This window comes from Citrus sinensis, chromosome 2 (assembly GCF_022201045.2).
Source record: "Citrus sinensis cultivar Valencia sweet orange chromosome 2, DVS_A1.0, whole genome shotgun sequence".
Classification (NCBI taxonomy): Eukaryota; Viridiplantae; Streptophyta; class Magnoliopsida; order Sapindales; family Rutaceae; genus Citrus; species Citrus sinensis.
In genome coordinates, this window is record NC_068557.1 from 939,438 (window position 1) to 959,178 (window position 19,741).

The window sequence follows — 19,741 nt, forward strand, 5'->3', positions numbered from 1 at the left end:
TGTGGCCTATTGAATTGTTTGAGCACGATCATCTAGTTGCTAATTTTTTGCTTTATTGAAAAATTAAAATGAAAACAACTTATTCAATTTTATGAGAAAGCAACTCGGTTTTGTTGTATTAAAAAAAAGACCCTTGACTAATTCTCCAGAGGGGATTGGATATTAGTTATGTAATGATACATATGAGACTTTTATTCCCGCTCTATTTGTCTTAGTCTTTACCAGGCTCCACTATATTTATAAAAAAAAAAGACTCTTACCTCATATCACTTTGTTCGAAGAGTGCACAATTGGTTGGAATTGTTTTATTATTAAAGGAAATTATTATTGCACCACTTTTGTTTTATTTTATGTTCATCCAACCACCATAACATTTTAACATGTTCTCTGCACCACCTTTCTTTTCATATTAGTATCGACTAGCCACTTTTACATTAACACCATTAAATAATTTTAATAAAATGATAATTTTACCCCCAAATAAATTAAAAAAGTATTTTATCTTACTAAACTTTGAAAAATAAAAAATTATAATCATAAAAATATCCCTAAATTTAATAAAAATAAATAAATCTCAAATAGAGGTGCTCAACTAATTTATACTAAATTTAGATTTTACAAAATTTTAATAATTATTTTTATTAAAAACTATAATTTTGCAAAATTTTAATAAAAATAACTGAATTTATTTATTAAAAAATTATAATTTTGTAAAATTTTATTAAAGTAACTGAATTTATTTCTTAAAAGAATAAATCCTAAAATTTTAATAATTTAGGGGATTTTTATTAAATCCAAAAATTTTACAATTATTTTATAATTATAATTTTATATTAAGATATTTTTATTAAAAATAAAAATTTTAATTTTGGGATTTATTTTTATTAAATTTAGGGATATTTTTATCATTATAATTTTTTATTTTTAAAGTTTTTATAAAATAAAATGGTCTTTTAATTTATATGGGGTAAAATTATCATTTTATATAAATTATTTAACGATGTTAGTGCAAAAGTGATTAGTTAATACAAATGTGAAAAGAAAGGTGGTACAGAGAATATGATACCATTTTTTAGTGGTTGGATGAACATAAGACAAAATAATAGTGGTGCAATGATAATTTCCCTATTATTAAACTGAACCCCTATAACTTATTTTATTATATTCCTCGGTCGAGGATCATGCGAGCAAAGTGCACGTTTAAACAATCCAATGGGCATTCTCAAAAATAAAAAATAAAAAATCAGCCCACAAAATATTTCTTATTACGAGAGCTTGGTCTTTTAATAAAGAGCAATCATCCATGCATCACCAAACAAGTATCTAACGCAGTTGCGTTCCCAAGCCTCGAACCGAAGACCACCAAACAAGTATCTAATGCAGTTGCGTTCCCAAGCCTTGAACTAAAGACCTTGGTTAAGATAGAATAACTCCACAGCAGCTGATCTACGCGCTTGTTGATATCCAACCAATAATTATCATAAAACATAAAACTACTTCAATTAAATAACGATCGGGATTAAAATTTAAAAAGCTTATGCTTAATCATCACCATCTGGATCAACACCCTCAAAAGTCCACTCACACTCCTTCCGGCCTGCTTCCTCCTCCTCAGGCGTAAAATTATTTTCAATCCCAAATAACTTCCGAACATACTCGACACTCTTGTTCTTGATCTTGTTGGCCAAAGCCTCTGTCAAATAATCCAACACCATTTTGATATTCAAATAATTCGCCACTAATATCATCTCCTTCGACTCATCATTGCTCTTGCTCTTCCCAAACTCCTAGTTGAACGTCTTCACCTCATGTTCCGGTTATTGTTCTTAATGCTTCCTGCTTTCTTTCTGTTTTACTGATTTCATTTATTTTGTTGCTACTGCAGCGAGCAATTAATGAGAAGATGGACGCCAGAAAGCATGAGCATGAGGTTTATGATGTTTCGATTGATATGGAGAAGTTGGCAGATTCTTTGAGAGGGGAACTGGAGTCATTGCATCCCTTAGCCAGAGAGTATTCCATCTACAGAGTTCCTGAGGCCACGCGGTGTTCCCATCCAAGTCATTTTACTCCGCGAATGGTTTCAATTGGCCCTTTTCATCATGGTAAGGAAGAGCTAAAAGCCATGGAAGAGCATAAGAAAAGATACCTTAAGTGCTTTCTTCAACGAACTAAGGTACGCATAGCAAGTTTCCTTGGATTTATAAAGGCAAGGGAAGCAGAATTGCGTAACTGTTATGCTGAAGCAATTCATCTTGGGAGTGATGAGTTCATAAAAATGGTTTTAGTGGATGCTGTGTTTCTCATTGAGCTCTTTCTGAAGCATTATGAACTTGATCTCATAACGGATGAGGATCCCATAACGGATGAGGATCCCATATTCGGAAAATCATTTTTGTATGATGATGTGAAGCTAGAGATTTTGCTGCTAGAAAATCAGCTTCCATTGTTCATTCCCAACGACTTGTTTAATCTAGCCAAAACAGCAATGTTTGAAACGAACTTGTATGAGGAAATTTCCTTCATGACAATTACCTGTCTTTGGATCAGGACTGATATGATTGAATCTATTCCAATACAGGAGAATTTGCTAGAAATCAACTTTCCGAAAGCTAAACATTTTGTTGATCTGCTCATACTCTGTCTTCAGCCATCCCAGTCGCCTGCAGATAGTGCGTTGAATGATCGAAACATTCCCAGTGTAAAGGAACTTCACCAAGCTGGAGTCAAGTTTGAACCAGGGTCAAGCAAAAATCTACTCGACATCAAATTTAATGAGGGAATTCTAGAAATTCCATTTTTAACGGTGTATGATTCCACAGAGCATTTGTACAGAAATCTTCTGGCTTTCGAGAGCATGCATTACTACACTAGACATTTTAATGACTATATTGTAATGATGAATTATCTTGTCAGCACTCCAAAAGATGCGGAATTACTCGTTCAGAACAAAATATTTGGGTTGGGGGATGTTGAAGCAGTTCGAACTGTATTTGACAACCTTAATAAAGGATGTGCGATAGATTATTATGATTTCCAATATTCTGGTGTTGTTGCTGATCTACAGGCCTATTGCAAATTACCATGGCACAAGTGGAAGGCAACCTTGATGCAAAATTATTTCAGCACTCCATGGGCGTCTATCTCTGTAATTGCAGCTGTTATTCTTCTTGTGCTAACATTCATACAAACAGTTTGTTCTCTCATCGCATTGTAGATTCACTTTTACAGTTTATTATGTATTATTTTCTTTGAAGGATTTCACTTGTATTACCAGTGAGTGTTTCTGTTTAGCTCAACCACAGTACGTGTATAAAAGAAATAAGAGCAGCTGATTTCTGTACTTACTTTTGCTGTTTTCACAATAAGTCAAGCACATAATGATAAAAATTTGATGATTCAATTAATATTAGAAAAAGCCTCAAGTCCTCCACTCGTCCAATCGTCCACTTGTTAACAAAAAATGTCTAGAATTATATATATCCAGGCAGGGAGGGTAGTTAGGATATGTGGTTAACAAATAGTTATATGGTGGTACATGGAAAATGTGGCTAAGAAATATGATATGATATATACATATAAGCAGTTAGATTTTTTGGTGAAAAGTAAAATGCCCTATAACTACATATAAACTTCGGTAAAAACAAGTATAAATAGTCACATAGACGTAGGACAACGCAGCAGCAGCACTAATACTACACCCCAGGGCTAGCCGCAGGCTCGGTGGAAGGCACCAGGCTCAGACCTGGAATAGGGAGGCTATCTTCAAACCTTTCTGATTCATGGCAACCATCATCTCAGCTGCATTATCCCAATTACCAGATAGAAAAGATACGCTTGGCAGAGTTGAAGGTCCTTACATCTCACAGTTGAAACTGTTGGGAAAATATGCTCTTTAAAAGCATATGTGTTTATTTAATTGTAATAAACATTTTTTCTGATTAATAAAAATAATGAGGTATTTTATGCAAATATCTTAATTGCATTAATATTTTTATTAAAGTCCATTTAATCATATTATATGTATTTATGTGATCACCATGTGGATTCACAGAAGACATAAATACAAGTTATCTTATGATTAAATAAATTTAGTTCGCAATTGATAAATAAAGTTGAGCACTTTATTTAGGTATAGACTGTAATAAATTCATTGAATGATTTGTCTTGATCATGTATGAATTTATTGATGTAGTACGACTACATTAAACAGGATCACATATGAGATTTAATTAACTTTGTAATAACTGTCAGACTTATTAAATCTCATAGACATTGATTTTACTATAATCTTAATCTTGAGTTAATTATGATTTCACGATTGTAATTGTTATTCCATTTGAGTCACCAATGGGCATGACACATACTTGTAGTCTAGATTACTCGGTATCTTGGTGGGAGCATTTATGAGTATTGGAGTTATAGATTAACAATATAGAATTTGTACAACACATCTCTTGATGGGTTGTCGGCACTTGATCATAGAATTCTCTGGCCAGAGTGTGTCAACATATTTCGTATGTTGAAAATGATCATTAGAGAAAACCAGTAAGTATCAAGGAACAAGATGTAATTAAATTGATTGGACAGTTGAGATATCGATTTAATTAATGATGTGGTACAAAGGATTGTGCAGTAAAGAAATCAATGTGGCTTGGGACGAATTATTATTCGTGCATACAATTATGGAGGTCAATTCCAATCTTTTAGTGGAGTAGATTTGGAATTAAATAATTGGGCTAGTTTAATTACAGGCCTAATTATTGTAGCCACTATTATATGTTCCCAAATGATCCCCGGGTTAGCTCATTTAATTGACTGCACCACTACTGGACTAATAAGTAAGATAACTAGCTATTTGGGTCAAAAGTCTAAATATATCATTTAGTGGGAGGCTCCATTTAATTAGCTTGTGTGTAAGGGGCCTTATGTTATTTTACAAGGTAGGTCCCCTATAGAAAAAGCAAGTAACGTAAGTTTTGTTTTTTGATTATTTGGAGTCTAGGGTTTTCACTAAAGGGAGATATAAAAGGCTTATTTTCTCAAAAAAAAAGGGGTAGCCACTTTATACAGATCAGAGAATAAGATTTTTTTCTCTATTGTTGAGAGAAAAATTTTCTCGTGCTAGTTGCTTTAGTAGTGATAAAGGCGCCCACACGTCAAGTGCAGATCGAACCTGAGTCATAACCTGGAAGATCATTGGTGACAGTTCGTGATCTAATAAGCGTGGTGGTGACGGATTGTGATCTAACAGGAGTGGTGATGGCGGATCGTGATCTAGGAGCCTAAATCACTTCAACGAAAAAAGCCATATCGAATTTTCAAGGTTCGATTTCTAGAATAAAATTCTTATATATTATATGAGAACTATCTTAAAAGGTTTTATAAAAATTTAAAAACCTGATTTTTCCCCAACAGAAACATGAACATAATTGCTCATCATTCGGTTCCTAAGAATATGTCAAGAACGTCCGCGCATTGCGACTGTGGCAACATGAAACGCGACAGTTTCAAAATTATTGTAAAGAAGCGGCCGTGATCGAGGAACAAAATAGCAACTTCAGAAGGATGTTGTAAAGCTTCCGCAGCGGTCGGCCTCATGTAGGGATTCTAGGAACAGAGCCACGAAATCAAGCTGATGGCATCACTGCTAGCAGATTCACACCACCCATCTGCGGGAATTTCCAATTGAGATTGCTCGCGAGTTGAATTCCAAGAGGCCAAGAGTCCTTAGTAGGGCTTCCAATCAGTTGGCAGATTTTGTAAATCTGATCAGCTGAGCTTTTCCCCGGAAAGTGAATCCCGAAACTCAACATCTCGAACATAATAGCACCCATCGCCCACATATCAACTTCAGGTCCATAAATCTCAGATAAAAGCAACACCTCAGGAGCTCGATATTGAAAAAATTATGAAAGGAGTTGTTTGTTTCTAGAGAAAATAGTGAGTAGGAGTTCTGGATTAATCATAAATTGAATTTTATTATTTTTCCTTGATAACAGAGTATTATGAGCTGAGTATTTATACTTCCATCAACCTTAATTACAATCAATGTAACTAATTAACAAAGCAATCAGCTAACACTCATTGCAATACGTTTTGTATTTTCTAACTATATGAAACTAACTTTGCTGAGTTGGCATCTGAGCTGATAGCTTTACTGCTACTATCCTCTGCATCACGTTTCAGCTTAAGCTTTTCCTTCCTCTGCTTTTCATTACTTCTTTCTCCATAATGAGCTATCTTCACAGCCCCTCTCAAACTCAGCAGACATAGATGAGCGTTGAGTTTGGATCTTAAGTAGTTGAATTTTACAAACGATAAGGGCTTGGTCATTATATCAGCAACTTGTTCTTCACTTGGAACATATTGAATTCTGAGCTCTCCTGCAACTACTTTATTGCGAATAAAATGCATATATATTTCAATATACTTGGTTCTTGAATGGTACACCGGATTTCTTGCAAGCTCAGTAGCACTGACATTGTCACACCAAATTGTTGGTTTATCTGTGCAATTAATCCCCAGTTCAGTAAACAAATATTGCAGCCAAGTAAGTTCAGCACTTGCTGCTGCCAATGCTCTATACTTACTCTCAGCACTAGATCTTATTACCACAGATTGCTTCTTTGAAGACCATGAAATCAAATTATTCCCCAAATAGATGCAATAAGCATCAATTGATTTCCTGCCATTTAGATCACATACCCAGTCTGCATCTGTAAAACCAGTGAGCTGCATGCTTCCTTCTCTTGTAAATTTCAAACCATAGTCTTGAGTGGATTTCAGATACCTCAATACTCGCTTAGAGGCCATTAGATATTGTAGAGTATGAGCAGAAACATACTGACTAAGTTTGTTGACAGCAAATGCAATTTCTGGTCTGGTTAATATTAGATATTGCATTCCCTCAACTATGCTCCTATAGTGTGAAGGATCCTCAAGATAATAACCAAGCTCTCCTTGTACAACTTTCTGCAGCTTTGTTCCAGTACTCATAGGAGTATCAATTCCTTTGCAGTTTATCATTTCAATCTTGGACAACAAGTCTGTTAGAGTGCAATTTATGCACTAGTTTTGCATTGTTTACTTCCCTTAATATCGATATTTTGCACTTAATAATAGTGATTTACTTGTATTTTACTTTTGTAGGTGCAATTCTATTGATTGGTGATAAAATTGAGCTATAAGATGATGTTTAAAGATGGATGATTGTTCTCTTGAAGAAATTATGAGCATCAGAAGAGCTTTGTTGATAAGGCGTGGGTGCGTGCTGTCAACTATGGACCTGCAGTTTTTAGTTTAACGTGTTTTGTATTTTTGGTTATTTTTATAATTATGAATTTAATATTTTAGATATTAGTATTTTATTTTAAATAGAACTCTAAAAGAGAAGAGAGAGAGAGTATTTAAGGGAGGAATCTATTGTGAAAAAGAGAGATTGGAGAAAAAGAAAGAAACCCTAGATCTAAACTTTTCTCTTCTCTCTATGAAGAACTAAACCTATTTTTCTAGTTGAAGGTTAATGAAGTTTTGATTCATCACTACTGTGAGATCTTTCTTATGCTTGAATTGTTTTATTGCTTTTTGGGTATTTGTTTATTCTCTAAATTATTTTCATGATTATGTTTGTTAATTAGGTAATTGGCCACTATTTAATTATCAACTTAATCTATTGTCAATTAAAGGATTTATCGTATGAAGATTTTAATGTTTGTGACAAATAACATAGCAGAGAGTTGTGTCGTGAGAATAAACAATCTAATTTAAAGGAACCATTGTATGTGTTTGTTGATTAGGATTTGGGTCTCTCTGGTTTTTCAGGCTGTCAATTGATTAAATCATATGATCGTATCTAGGGTTGTCTATTGATTAGAAAAATAACCAACGGTCATACCTTAGTTATCGACTAGTTAAGGAGAGATTGGCTATTAGAGGGTCTCAGTAGCTATAACCGGTCTATTCATAAGTAATAATAATTTATATTTGAATCAATGATCAGTAGTCGAATCAAGCTAAGTTAATTCCTTCAACCAGAGCTTTCTCCAATTTGAATTACAACTTTAATTTGCATTCTTATTATTTTAATTTGATTTTTATTATTGTCAACAATTCCCTTATTTTACGTTTTACGTTTCAAAAGGATTTAAATAATTATCGATCTTTGTGGACATGACCCTGCTCAATCACTATACACAATTTATTTAGAGTAGGTATTTATTTTTGTTGGCTTCGACAACCATCAAAGTCTCTCACATATTTCTTTTGTGACAAATAAATGCAGCCTGCGTCATATAACACCTCAACTCTAAGAAAGTATGATAAAATTCCAAGGTCTTTCAAAGCAAAGGTTGTATTAAACTGAACTATAAATCTTTCCAATTCAGTAGTGTTTGGTCCTGTAATCACGATGTCATCCACATATATGAGTATTAAAATCAATGAATTTGAACTTCTTCTAATAAACAAAGAAGAATTTGAACTGGTATTAGCAAAATCCCACTGCAGCAGATAATTTTTCAGCTTGTCATACCGAGCTCTTGAAGCTTGTTTGAGTCTATACAAGCTCTTATGTAGCTTACACACATAATTGTGTTTCTGATTATCAACAAATCCTTCAGGTTGACACATAAACACCTATTCTTTTAATTTTCCATTAAGGAATGCATTATTTACATCAACTTGCCTTACTTTCCACTGATTCATCATTGCTAAGCTCAACACTGCTCTGACAGTTGCTGGTTTAATAACATGACTGAAAGTTTCAAAATAGTTTACACCTGCTATTTGTTGGAAGCCTTTAGCAACCAGCCATGCCTTGTATTTAGCAACACTTCCATCAGTATTGTATTTGATTCTGTAAATCCATTTATTCTCAACAACTTGTTGATTAGCTTGTCTTGGAACCAATACCCATGTATCATTACTGATTAAGGCATCATACTCCTCCTTCATGGCTTGCAGCCATTTTGAGTCATTTAATGCCTCTTGTACAATGTCTGGTTCTTTGTGAACAAGATCAGCAATATACACTTTTGGCTTAAAGATACCTGCTTTGCTCCTAGTTATCATATGGTGTGTATTTTATGGTGTATGAGAGTGTGTAATGGGATTATTAGGTTGTTGTTTAGGGGAGTTGAGAGTTTGAGGTAATGATGAATTAGATACAGGTTCATGACATAGAGATGGATAGTTGAGAATAGGTGAAGAGTTACTTATTGTACCTTGCTGTGATTCTGGATTAACTTCTTGCTTTGCAGGATGAACTGAAGTGCCTGTACCAATGCTTTCTGAATTCACTGAGATTGGATCATTAGTGTTGTCATTAAGAAAGATTGGTATGATAGGTAAAGTGGAAAGATGATGAACTTGTTGAGATGTAATAAAAAGTGAAGGCTGAGAATCAGAGGCTGAATGTTTGAGGAATACAGAATCTGTGGTATATGGAAATGTGAACTCATCAAAGACAACATGTCTGGCAATATAAATTTTGCCTGAAGCATGTACACACTTATATCCCTTATGTGATGGACTATAACCAATGAATACACATTTGCTAGAATAATAAGCAAATTTATATTTGTTATAATCTCTCAAATAAGGGTAACATGTGCAGCCAAAGCATCTGAGCATATTATAATTAGGCTTATGCTTGAAAATCTTTTCATATGGGGTCAAAAGTTTTAGAATAGGTTATGGCAATCTATTAATAAGGTATACTGCTGTATGGAAAGCATCCCACCAGAATTGGAAAGGTAAATGAGCTTGAGCAAGAAGTGTTAATCCTGATTCTACAATATGTCTGTGTTTCCTCTCAACCAATCCATTTTGATGATGTGTATAAGGTCAGGAATGCCTAAAGATAATACTAGATTGGTTTAGAAATTCTGTAAAAGGTCTATACTCCCCTCCCCAGTCAGATTGCAGAGTTTTAATGGTGGTGGTAAACTGGTTTTCCACTTGCAATTTGAAGAGTTTGAAAACTTCTAATGCATCTGACTTAAATTTTAAAGGATATATCCAGGTGTATCTACTGAAATCATCCACAAAACTTATATAATATTGGTAACCATCTCTAGATAGATTAGGTGAAGGTCCCCACAAGTCTGTGTATATGAGCTCAAGAATTTGGGTAGTTTTAGTTTCTGTGCAGGGAAAATAAAGTCTATGAACCTTGCCCATTTGACATGCTTCACATGTTGTTTGATGTAATTGATGAATTTGATATGTAGGAACTGAGATGGATTTGTCAGTTTTGAGCATATGTAACAGCACTTGAGTACTGGGATGGCCAAATCTTCTATGAAAAAGTAAAGCTTTATTGATTGAATTAGCAGAATGTGATACAGCAGTCTGATAACAAGTTTTAAAATTTGCAGTTTCACTGACAGTATCAGTATGACTAGCAGAATCAACATGATAAAAGGACAACATTGAAAGTGGTTTATTTGAAGACATATAGGAAATAAAAGAAGAAGATGACTGAGATTTTGAAGAAGAGGAGTTTATTAACAGCCTGTATAATCCTCTCTCAGTAAGGCCTTGTGTAGTGTTTAAGAGTGACTAACTATCCCAATCAACTCAAAACACTTCCCAAGATCACACCCAAACAAACAAGATGTACCAAGAATCAATCCAGTAGAATACACACAGATTATTAGAACTGAAAGAATTAAAGAAAAGGACAAGAATTAACGTGGTTCAGCTAGCTTCAGTCTAGCTTACATCCACGGGAGAAACAGAACCCAATTGTATTGATTGTTTAAAGGAGTTACAGAGAGTTCATCAAGCTTGTTACAGAGTCTCTCAAGAAGCCTTTTGTTATTAATCTTCTCAACTCACAATAGCTCTCTCTTCTTTTTTCTCTGTTGCCAGAATCAGCTGTATATAACAGCTTGTTAACGAATCAGCAACCAACCCAGAAACCCACGTGACAGTCATGTGAGTTAACTGATTCTAACGAACCAAGAACGCAACTTATCCATGCACGTGAAACTCTCGTGCATCACTTAACCAAAACGACCTTCATACATGTCGTTCCAGGAGATACGAGTTTGACTTTCCAAAACGCAGCATCAGCTGACGTTTTCACAAACAGATTTGCTTCACATCACAACACCTTGCATCAATACTTGCCCCTTCAGAGTATCCTTAAGAACACAGATATTTCCAAGAAATTCAACAGACAAGTTATTATCAGCAATGAGTTTAGAAATGCTCAAAAGATTCTTAGTAATTGAAGGAACAAGCAATATATCTTTTAATGCTATAGGCGTGTGTTTGTGTTTGGCATTTGAACTTTTAAAAGTGAGAAATGCATCACCAATATGAGTTATATTCAGACCTTGTCCATTGCCAATAATGAGCTGATCTGATCTACTAAATTGCTCCCTGATGTGCATATTTTCCATGTTGTTTATGGATGACAGTGAGGATGTTTCGATTGATATGGAGAAGTTAGCAGATACTTTGAGTGGGAAGTTGGAGACCCTGCGTCACTTGTCTAAAGATTGTTCCATCTATAGAGTTGCTGAGCCCACGCGGTGTTCAAATCCAAGTCATTTTACTCCGCGAATGGTTTCAATTGGCCCTTTTCGTCATGGTAAGGAAGAGCTAAAAGCCTCGGAAGAGCATAAACAAAGGTACCTAAAATACTTTCTTCAACGGACTAAGGTGCGCATGGAACGTTTCCTCTCTTTTATAAAGGAAAGGGAAACAAAACTGCGCAATTGTTATGCAGAAACCATTCGTAATCTTGGAAGTAATGAGTTCGTAGCGATGGTTTTAGTGGATGCTGTCTTTCTCATTGAGTTCTTTCTGAGATTTTATAAACGTAAGTTAACAACTGATGATGATCGCATTTTTAGAAAACCCCAATTGCGTAAAAGAATATGGCACGACTTTTTGCTGCTAGAAAATCAGCCTCCATTATTCATTCTCAATGACTTGTTTGATCTAGCCAAAACAGTAACCGATGAAGATGCCTTTTATGAGAATATTTCCTTTGTCAAAATTACATGTTTTTGGTTCAGGAGTCAAGTACTTGTATTTCTTCCACTGGACGAGAGTTCGCTAGAAATCCACTTTTCCAAAGCTGAGCATTTTCTCGACCTGACTATACTCTGTCTTCAGCCATCCCAGTCACGTGCTCAAATTACGTTGAAAGATCAAAACATACCAAGTGTGGAGGAACTTCACGAAGCCGGAGTCAAGTTTAAACCAGCTGCGGGGTCAACCAAAAGCCTACTCGACATCAATTTTAATCAAGGAATTCTGGAAATTCCATTTTTCAAGGTGTATGATAACACAGAGCGTGCGTACAGAAATCTTCTAGCCTTCGAGAGTATGCATGGCTACGACGGATATTTTAATGATTACATTATAATGATGGCTTGTCTCATCAGCTGTCCGAAAGATGCAGAATTGCTCGTTCAAAATGAAGTTATTAGGCTAGGGAATACTGAAACTGTTCCAACTGTTTTTGGAAACCTTGATCCCGACTGTACGTTAAATAGTTATAATTTCCAATATTCTGGTGTTGTGACTAATTTACAGGCCTATCGCAAATTACCATGGCACAAATGGAAGGCAACCTTGAAGCGAAATTATTTCAACACGCCATGGGCGTCTATCTCCGTAATTGCAGCTGTTATTCTCCTTCTACTCACAGCCACGCAAACAGTTTCTTCTCTAATTGCATTGTAGATTTATTAATTTCTACTGTTTGTGATCAATTTTTGTGTTTTTTAGAAGCATTTCATTTGTATTGCTTGCTAGTGCCTCTGTTTTGTTTAGCTCACCCACAGAATGTATAAAAAATAAGAGCAGTTGATTTCTCTGGTTACTGTTGCTATTTTCACTCGCCTTTCCAACAAGTCAAGCACCTTTATATTGTCTACTTGTCACCTCAGTTTTTAAATTGTGTCACCTAGCTAACATCAGTAATGGAGGATGGCACGGCAGATAAAAAAGAAAGGCAATAATGTGATAATGTAGCAATGCGATTCTATGAAAGATTTTAACATTTGAATAACCAGTACTTCTATTCATTCTACAATTCGTAATAATTATTTAGTTGATTTATTGATAAAATTTATAATCAAGTTAGAGCTTTTACTGTGAAATGAGAGAGTAATTGTATATAGTAAGCCCCAAGTCAAGTCAAGCACATAATGATAAAACATAAGCAAGATAAGTCAAGCAATCATAAAAGCATGGGTCCTGGAAAGTTGAAAGAAAAGGCAAAAGCGTGTGGTGGCCCAGCACAGTGATGAAAATTTGATTATTTACTGTCCCATCGGACGGATAAAGACCAGCTTCTATTGAAAAGGACCCCATATTAAGGAATTTGAAGTGGCCTTCGATTCAAAGCAGCTGTGCGGAGCAATAAAATTCAATACATATCTCTGCCAAGTAAAAGACACGATTACAAGGAAGCGCTGTGCTTCATAAAACATTTAGGGGGTATCAAATGTCGTAGAGGTAAATCTCTTTGGGTTAAAGTTGAAAAAGAGTATTTAATTATTGGGGTAAAATGTTAAACTTTTAAAGTTGTAAGAGCTAAACAGAAAAATAAATATTTTAAAATCTGAAATTGTAAATTTACATAATTATGTTTAATCATTGTTTTTGGACATACAACAGCAGGGCAGGGCCTCTGTTTTCCATGGGACAGCTTCCCCATGGATGAAAGTATCGACGATAATACTTAAAACATGTTTATGCTTTCACCTTTTTTTCATTGAGAAGCCGAAACGAATCTGCTTTAAGTTTTAAATTAATTAACTTGAGATGAGGTTCAAGAATATTACACGGTTTTTTCCTCAGGAATTTATGGTAGTAATTCATTTTAGGCTATGCTAAATTGCTCATTGCAGTAAATTCGTTGTAAGACTTTACTTTAATACTATTATTGGATCCTTATTATTATGCTTAAGCTTTTGAAACTATGTTATTTCTGTAACAAGAATTCAAAGTTGAATTTATTGGCTTGCTTTTGAATTCTCTTGTCTCACGGCTCATCTACATGCTCTGAATTTTGTACGTTAGGGGACCCATTAATTGTTTAATTAATACTTATTGACTCTCAAGTTAAATTTTTGTGTCAACAGATTTCTCTAAGACTCTAGCAACCAATATAATCTTTGTTCTTATTACATGAGAACCAATAAAGAAAGATAACACTTACTGACTTTATTAATTGAAAAATATACTAGACAAAGAGTGATTGCAATAGGAGCAATGGTTCTGAAACACACCAAGAATTTTCCATACTAATGTCATTTATTTCATTATTCTTCCATTAGCAACTGATTGAATATATATGGATGACAGGGCGCATGAGGACGAGAACGAGCATGTGCCGATTGATATGAAGAAGTTAGCCGATTCTTTGAGTGGGAAGTTGGAGACCCTGCCTCCCTTGTCTACAAAGTGTTCCATCTACAGAATGCCCGAGCCCAGGCGGTGTTTAAATCCAAGTCAATACACTCCACAAATGGTTTCAATTGGCCCTTTCCATCATGGTAAGGAAGAGCTAAAAGCCATGGAAGAGCATAAACAAAGGTACCTAAAATGCTTTCTTCAAAGAACAAAGGTATCCATGCTTTCTTCAAAGAACAATTATTCCTTCTTGCCTCTATGGATGTAGGTTTAATTACCGAACCACGTAATTCTTGTGTCTTTTATTTTTCAGTAATTATTTGGTGCACTTGATTCCGCATTCCGTGCACAACAAAATTCACATGAAAACAAGCACCGAAACTAGACAAACTCATTAACTAATGAACTTCATGCAGCAATTATTTGGCTTTTATTTACATTAACGGTTTTTTATTTTATTTTATTTTTTAAATCCACGACAAGTAACAATGACACATAAACAATTAAAATCAAATCATTGAAGAAGCATACCAAGTAACAAAAGCCGCAATCATAGAACTCCAAGAAACCACATCTCTCTCAGGCATTTCATCGAACAGTGCTTTCCCAAAATCAATTTCCTTACAGGCAGCATACATCCTCAAAAGGGTATTCCCAATATATTTATCCGAATCCAAACCCACTTTAGGAATCAACGAATGCACTGACCCACCAACTCCAATCATTAGACACCGACCACAAGCTTTTACAACAGAAGGGCACGTAAAATTATCTGGTGTAAGCCCTGTTTTTAGCATTTCATCAAACAGTTTGATTGATTCGATCGAACAAGAGGTTTTCGTGTACGCTCTTATAAGGGTATTGTAAGCAAAAAGTGGTGGCGTGACGGGCAAGTTATTGAATAAGGATCTCGTAAAGTGGAGTGAGATTGAAAGTGAAGTGAGAATGAAGCGTGAGATTATGTACGTGTTGTGATCGAGTGATGTTTTGAGGAATAGAGTGTGGAGTTGGTGAATGTGGTGGGCGGTTTTTGACAGTTGGATTAGGGTTTCAATTTGGCGGGAAATCATCATCCTAAACTAAAGCTGTTCTTTATCGACAACTAACTTGTTGGAAAAATCACTCAGCTAACATTAATGTTACAACTGCAACCAGATTAATGGTGCTGTTATTGGTTCAATTTTAACGGGTCCATGTGAACGAACTTGTCTTCTATTAGGTGGTCCTATGCTGGCTTTGATTATTTTATCTGCTTCAGTAGCTTCGAAAATATATGACTGTAGCTGGGTCTCATTTCAGTGGTTATCATTTTTTTAGTTTCGGCAGACCTTCGATTGAAAGAAATCCCTATATTTTAATTTACAAATCAATAAGGTTAGGGATTTTAATTTTTAGATCCCAATTCATATGGCATTCATCTATTGGATGGTATTTAATTATAATAATTTTACTAATTATGAAATTTTTTATCCAATAAATAATAAAATATGTAGTTATATAAATTGATGGAATGTGGTGGGCGATTTTAGACTAGTCTTGGATTTATAAATTTATAATGAATCTTTCATCTCCTAAACACTGTCTGTATCATAATTGAATGATTCTATACTCCTCAAATGATTAGTTATACTGAAAATTCACCAGTCCTTTTCATTTTTAATTACAATTATAAAAATATTGATATTTTATTAATCAGAAAACTACTGGTATCGCTTTTATTATGGGGCGGCCAAATGCACTGCTCCTACATTGAAAAGGAATCTACTTCTAATTCTACTACGGTACGGTCAAATGAACTACTCCTACCGGGATTCTAAGTTTCGATCTCCGTTCCTCGTTAATGAAGGTGGGCGTACTGACAAATGATAGTTTATTTGTTTGGTTGTCAATGAGAGTTTTTATTAAAAATTATAAAATTTCTTCAACAGACAAAAAAATGAATGAAAAAGATTGTCAATTAAATAAATGATATTTTAGATATTTTAATATTTAAAAAAAACTTTTTAACATTTACTTCCAAAAATCCAAAATTTAAGATTTGCTACAAGCAAAATAACTTATTTAACCGTCAAAAGTTCTTTTTTTTTTTTAAAATAAACAAAAACAAAAATTTTAAGAAAGAACTTATATGAGATTAGATAATCACTTATGACTATTGAATAAGTCATATCAAACAAATATCTAATACAATTTCATATACATTTTTACATATATTATAAATATCCAAAATTTTTCATATTCAATTAGGAAACAAAATCATTAAATTTAAAGAGATTATCATCATTACCAATTATATTAAGATAACAAAATGAGAATTAAATTTAATAAAATAAAAATATTTATTTTAGTTATCAATTATTATATATACACTAAAAAAAATTACTTGTTTATAAATATGCAAATAAATTTTATTTAATATTATGTTTATTTTTGTCATTTGTATTATAATAAGATTCTTACTAAATACATATGATTGATTTTATAACTCACAGTACTTTTAAAAATAAATTTTTAACAAATGTTTAACTTTTGTAGCTGATTAATTTTACAACACAATTAATATTAATTATTTTAAAAGTTATAACATTACCTAATTGGCCCATAGTCGGCCTAACCCTGAATTTGAGACATATAAATGTGAGGTACTTATGGCATAAAAGATATATCACAATATTAGTGACAATTTCTACCACGGTCAAAAAGTGCAACAAAACCTAGATTGTCATCTAAAGGATCAAAGCATTTTCAAGTAGTTGTGTAAACTGTCACACTTATCTACTATATATGTCACCACCATCAATACATGCACATATTTTTTGAGCTGAACTGACAAATTTTCCCACTCAATTTCAATGAGTATTTAGAACACCAATGGAGAGACCCCAAATCATTGAAGAGATGGAAGATACGAAAGGCTTTCTTGGTATAGCCAGACAGTTACACCAGTGGAATAGACTAATTTAATATAGGAAACAGGATTCATTTTCTTACACACTCTTCATTAAAATATGATCAAGTACAGAAACAGGCTCATGAGCCGGGGCCCGGTTTTAATAAATCGTGTCACTGTCACCCAGCCTCAACAGAAACTTTGGAGTGTTTGTGGCCTATTGGATTATTTGAACGCGATTGCTAATTTTTTGCTTTATTGAAAAAAATAAGATGAAAACAAATTATTCAATTTTAAAAGAAAGCAACTCGGTTTTGTTATCCGACGAGTGCACGATTGGTTGGAATTGTTCTATTACTAAACTGAACAAGTTTAAACAGTCCAATAGACCTTCTCAAGTTCTCAAAAAACAAATGTTAGTTATGCTGATGTGGATAGTTAGTTACAAACAGATTCAGTAGCTGTTAGCTGTATGAATCTTCTAGATAGATTCCATAACAAACTCATGTATTATTAGCATGCATAAATATCATTAGTTAGTTGTTATTTTGTTAGCTTCCAAAAATTCAATAATACAAAAAGTTTTCTTTCTTCTTCATTTTACATCACTTTCTCTACAACCAAACAGAGTTTTTCTCATTATCAAACAGTTCTTAATGCTACTTGTTTTCTTTCTATTTTACTGATTTCATACATTTTGTTGCCACCGCAGCGAGCAATTAATAAGAAGATGGATGCCAGGAAGCGTGAGCGTGAGCGTTGTGATGTATCGATTGATATGGAGAGGTTGGCAGATTCTTTGAGTGGGGAATTGGAGTCATTGCAATCAAAGCTTATTTAACTAATTTGTACTGTTTGGTTACCGAGAAAAGTAAAGAGAAAGCTGAGAATTGAGAGAAAATTCTGATAAAAACAAAGCAATAATTCTAATTAATCGTGAACCTGATTACAAGGCTATTCATAGTAAAAGCCATGGAAGAGCATAAGAAAAGATACCTTAGGTGCTTTCTTCAACGAACTAAGGTACGCATAGCAAGTTTCCTTGGATTCATAAAGGCGAGGGAAGCAGAATTGCGAAACTGTTATGCTGAAACAATTCATCTTGAGACTGATGAGTTCATAAAAATGGTTTTAGTCAGTGGGAGATCCAGACACTTAAATTAGGGGTTTAGTTAAAATTATTTTATTTTATTTGAGATTTTTTTTAACGCTCACTTGAATAATATTTTAAGTCTCATAAACTCAAATTTCATTACTTTCTTTTAAATTCTAAATAATAATTGTAATAAATTATTTATTTTAAATGCGTGAAAGTATAATTTTTCTAAGTATTTTTCACAAAATATTTATAAAAAAAAACAAAACAATATGGTTATTGGGATTTAAATCAAGACTTTAAAACCATCAAATAACACTCTTACCATTAAACTACAAGTCTTTTGTTATATACAAAATGTGTCTAAATTTTTTTATTTAACTCTTTGAGAAGGGACTTTGGGTACATTTAAAAAAAAAAAATTAATGGCTCAGAAGGAGTTGGGCCTTAATTGGGCAACCCCTTATGGACCTTAATTGGGTCCCCCCATGGTTTTAGTAGATGTTGTGTTTATCATCGAGTTCTTTATGAAATTCTACCAACCTAATTTCAGAACTAATGAGGATCCCATATTAGGAAAATCATTTTTGCATGATGATGTCAAGCTTGAGATTTTGCTGCTAGAAAATCAGCTTCCATTGTTCATTCTCAATGACTTGTTTAATCTAGCCAAAACTATCTCCAGACAGCCCAACATTGATCTTCACCAGGAAACCACTTTCTGCATAAAAAAGCTCTCATTAGGTTTCGGGCTGAACCAATATTGGACAAAAACAGCTCTTATAAGGCAAGTTATTGGAAAATGATCTTGTAAAGTTAAGTGTAATTGAAAGTGAAGTAAGTATGAAGTGTATATGATGTCTTTATTGTGATCAAGTGGCGTTTTGAGGAACAGAGAAGAGATTGGAGTTGATGAAGGTGATGGCCATTTTTTGACAGCTGGATTCGGTTTTGAATTTGGCGGGAAATCATGACCCCAGCCTTTAATTTTAAAGGAAAAAAAATGCTGCTTCTTGACAACTAACTTGTGAAAGAACATGATATTTCATTTGGTACAGCAGTGAGTCTAATTGTAGAACGGTAAAATGTTTAACTATTAAATTTGGTTAGGCAGCGCGCATGCAAGAATGGCTAATTCGTAACATGGTATGTTGGATATCACATAAGTTTTAACAATAAGTTACACATTTCACATTCGTACCTACATATTTAACAATACTAGGTCATGTTTTGATTGAAGAAAAGGGAAGAGAAGAAAAGAGTGGAATGGAAAGGAAGGGAGAAGAAAGGAATGGAGAAGAGTAGTGAAATTAGATTTTGTTGTTTGGTTTGATATAAAATTTAATAAGGAAATTAATTATAATTTTTTTAGA

The 19,741-nt window shown here is 33.8% G+C and overlaps 3 protein-coding genes across 3 annotated transcripts in view; all 3 read left to right on the plus strand.

Annotated features, from left to right (window-relative positions):
- Positions 1-19,741, plus strand: part of LOC102619959 (putative UPF0481 protein At3g02645) — a 35,852-nt gene that overhangs the window by 9,252 nt on the left and 6,859 nt on the right. The window lies entirely within an intron of this gene.
- Positions 1,490-3,217, plus strand: LOC112496095 (putative UPF0481 protein At3g02645). Its single transcript, XM_025093218.2, has 2 exons — positions 1,490-1,790; positions 1,886-3,217. Exon 2 carries the CDS (start codon positions 1,904-1,906, stop codon positions 3,215-3,217), a length of 1,314 nt encoding a protein of 437 aa, XP_024948986.2. The 5' UTR covers positions 1,490-1,790; positions 1,886-1,903.
- On the plus strand, positions 11,419-12,705 carry LOC102608781 (putative UPF0481 protein At3g02645). Its single transcript, XM_006492672.2, has one exon. The coding sequence runs from the start codon at positions 11,419-11,421 to the stop codon at positions 12,703-12,705; it is 1,287 nt and encodes a 428-aa protein (XP_006492735.1).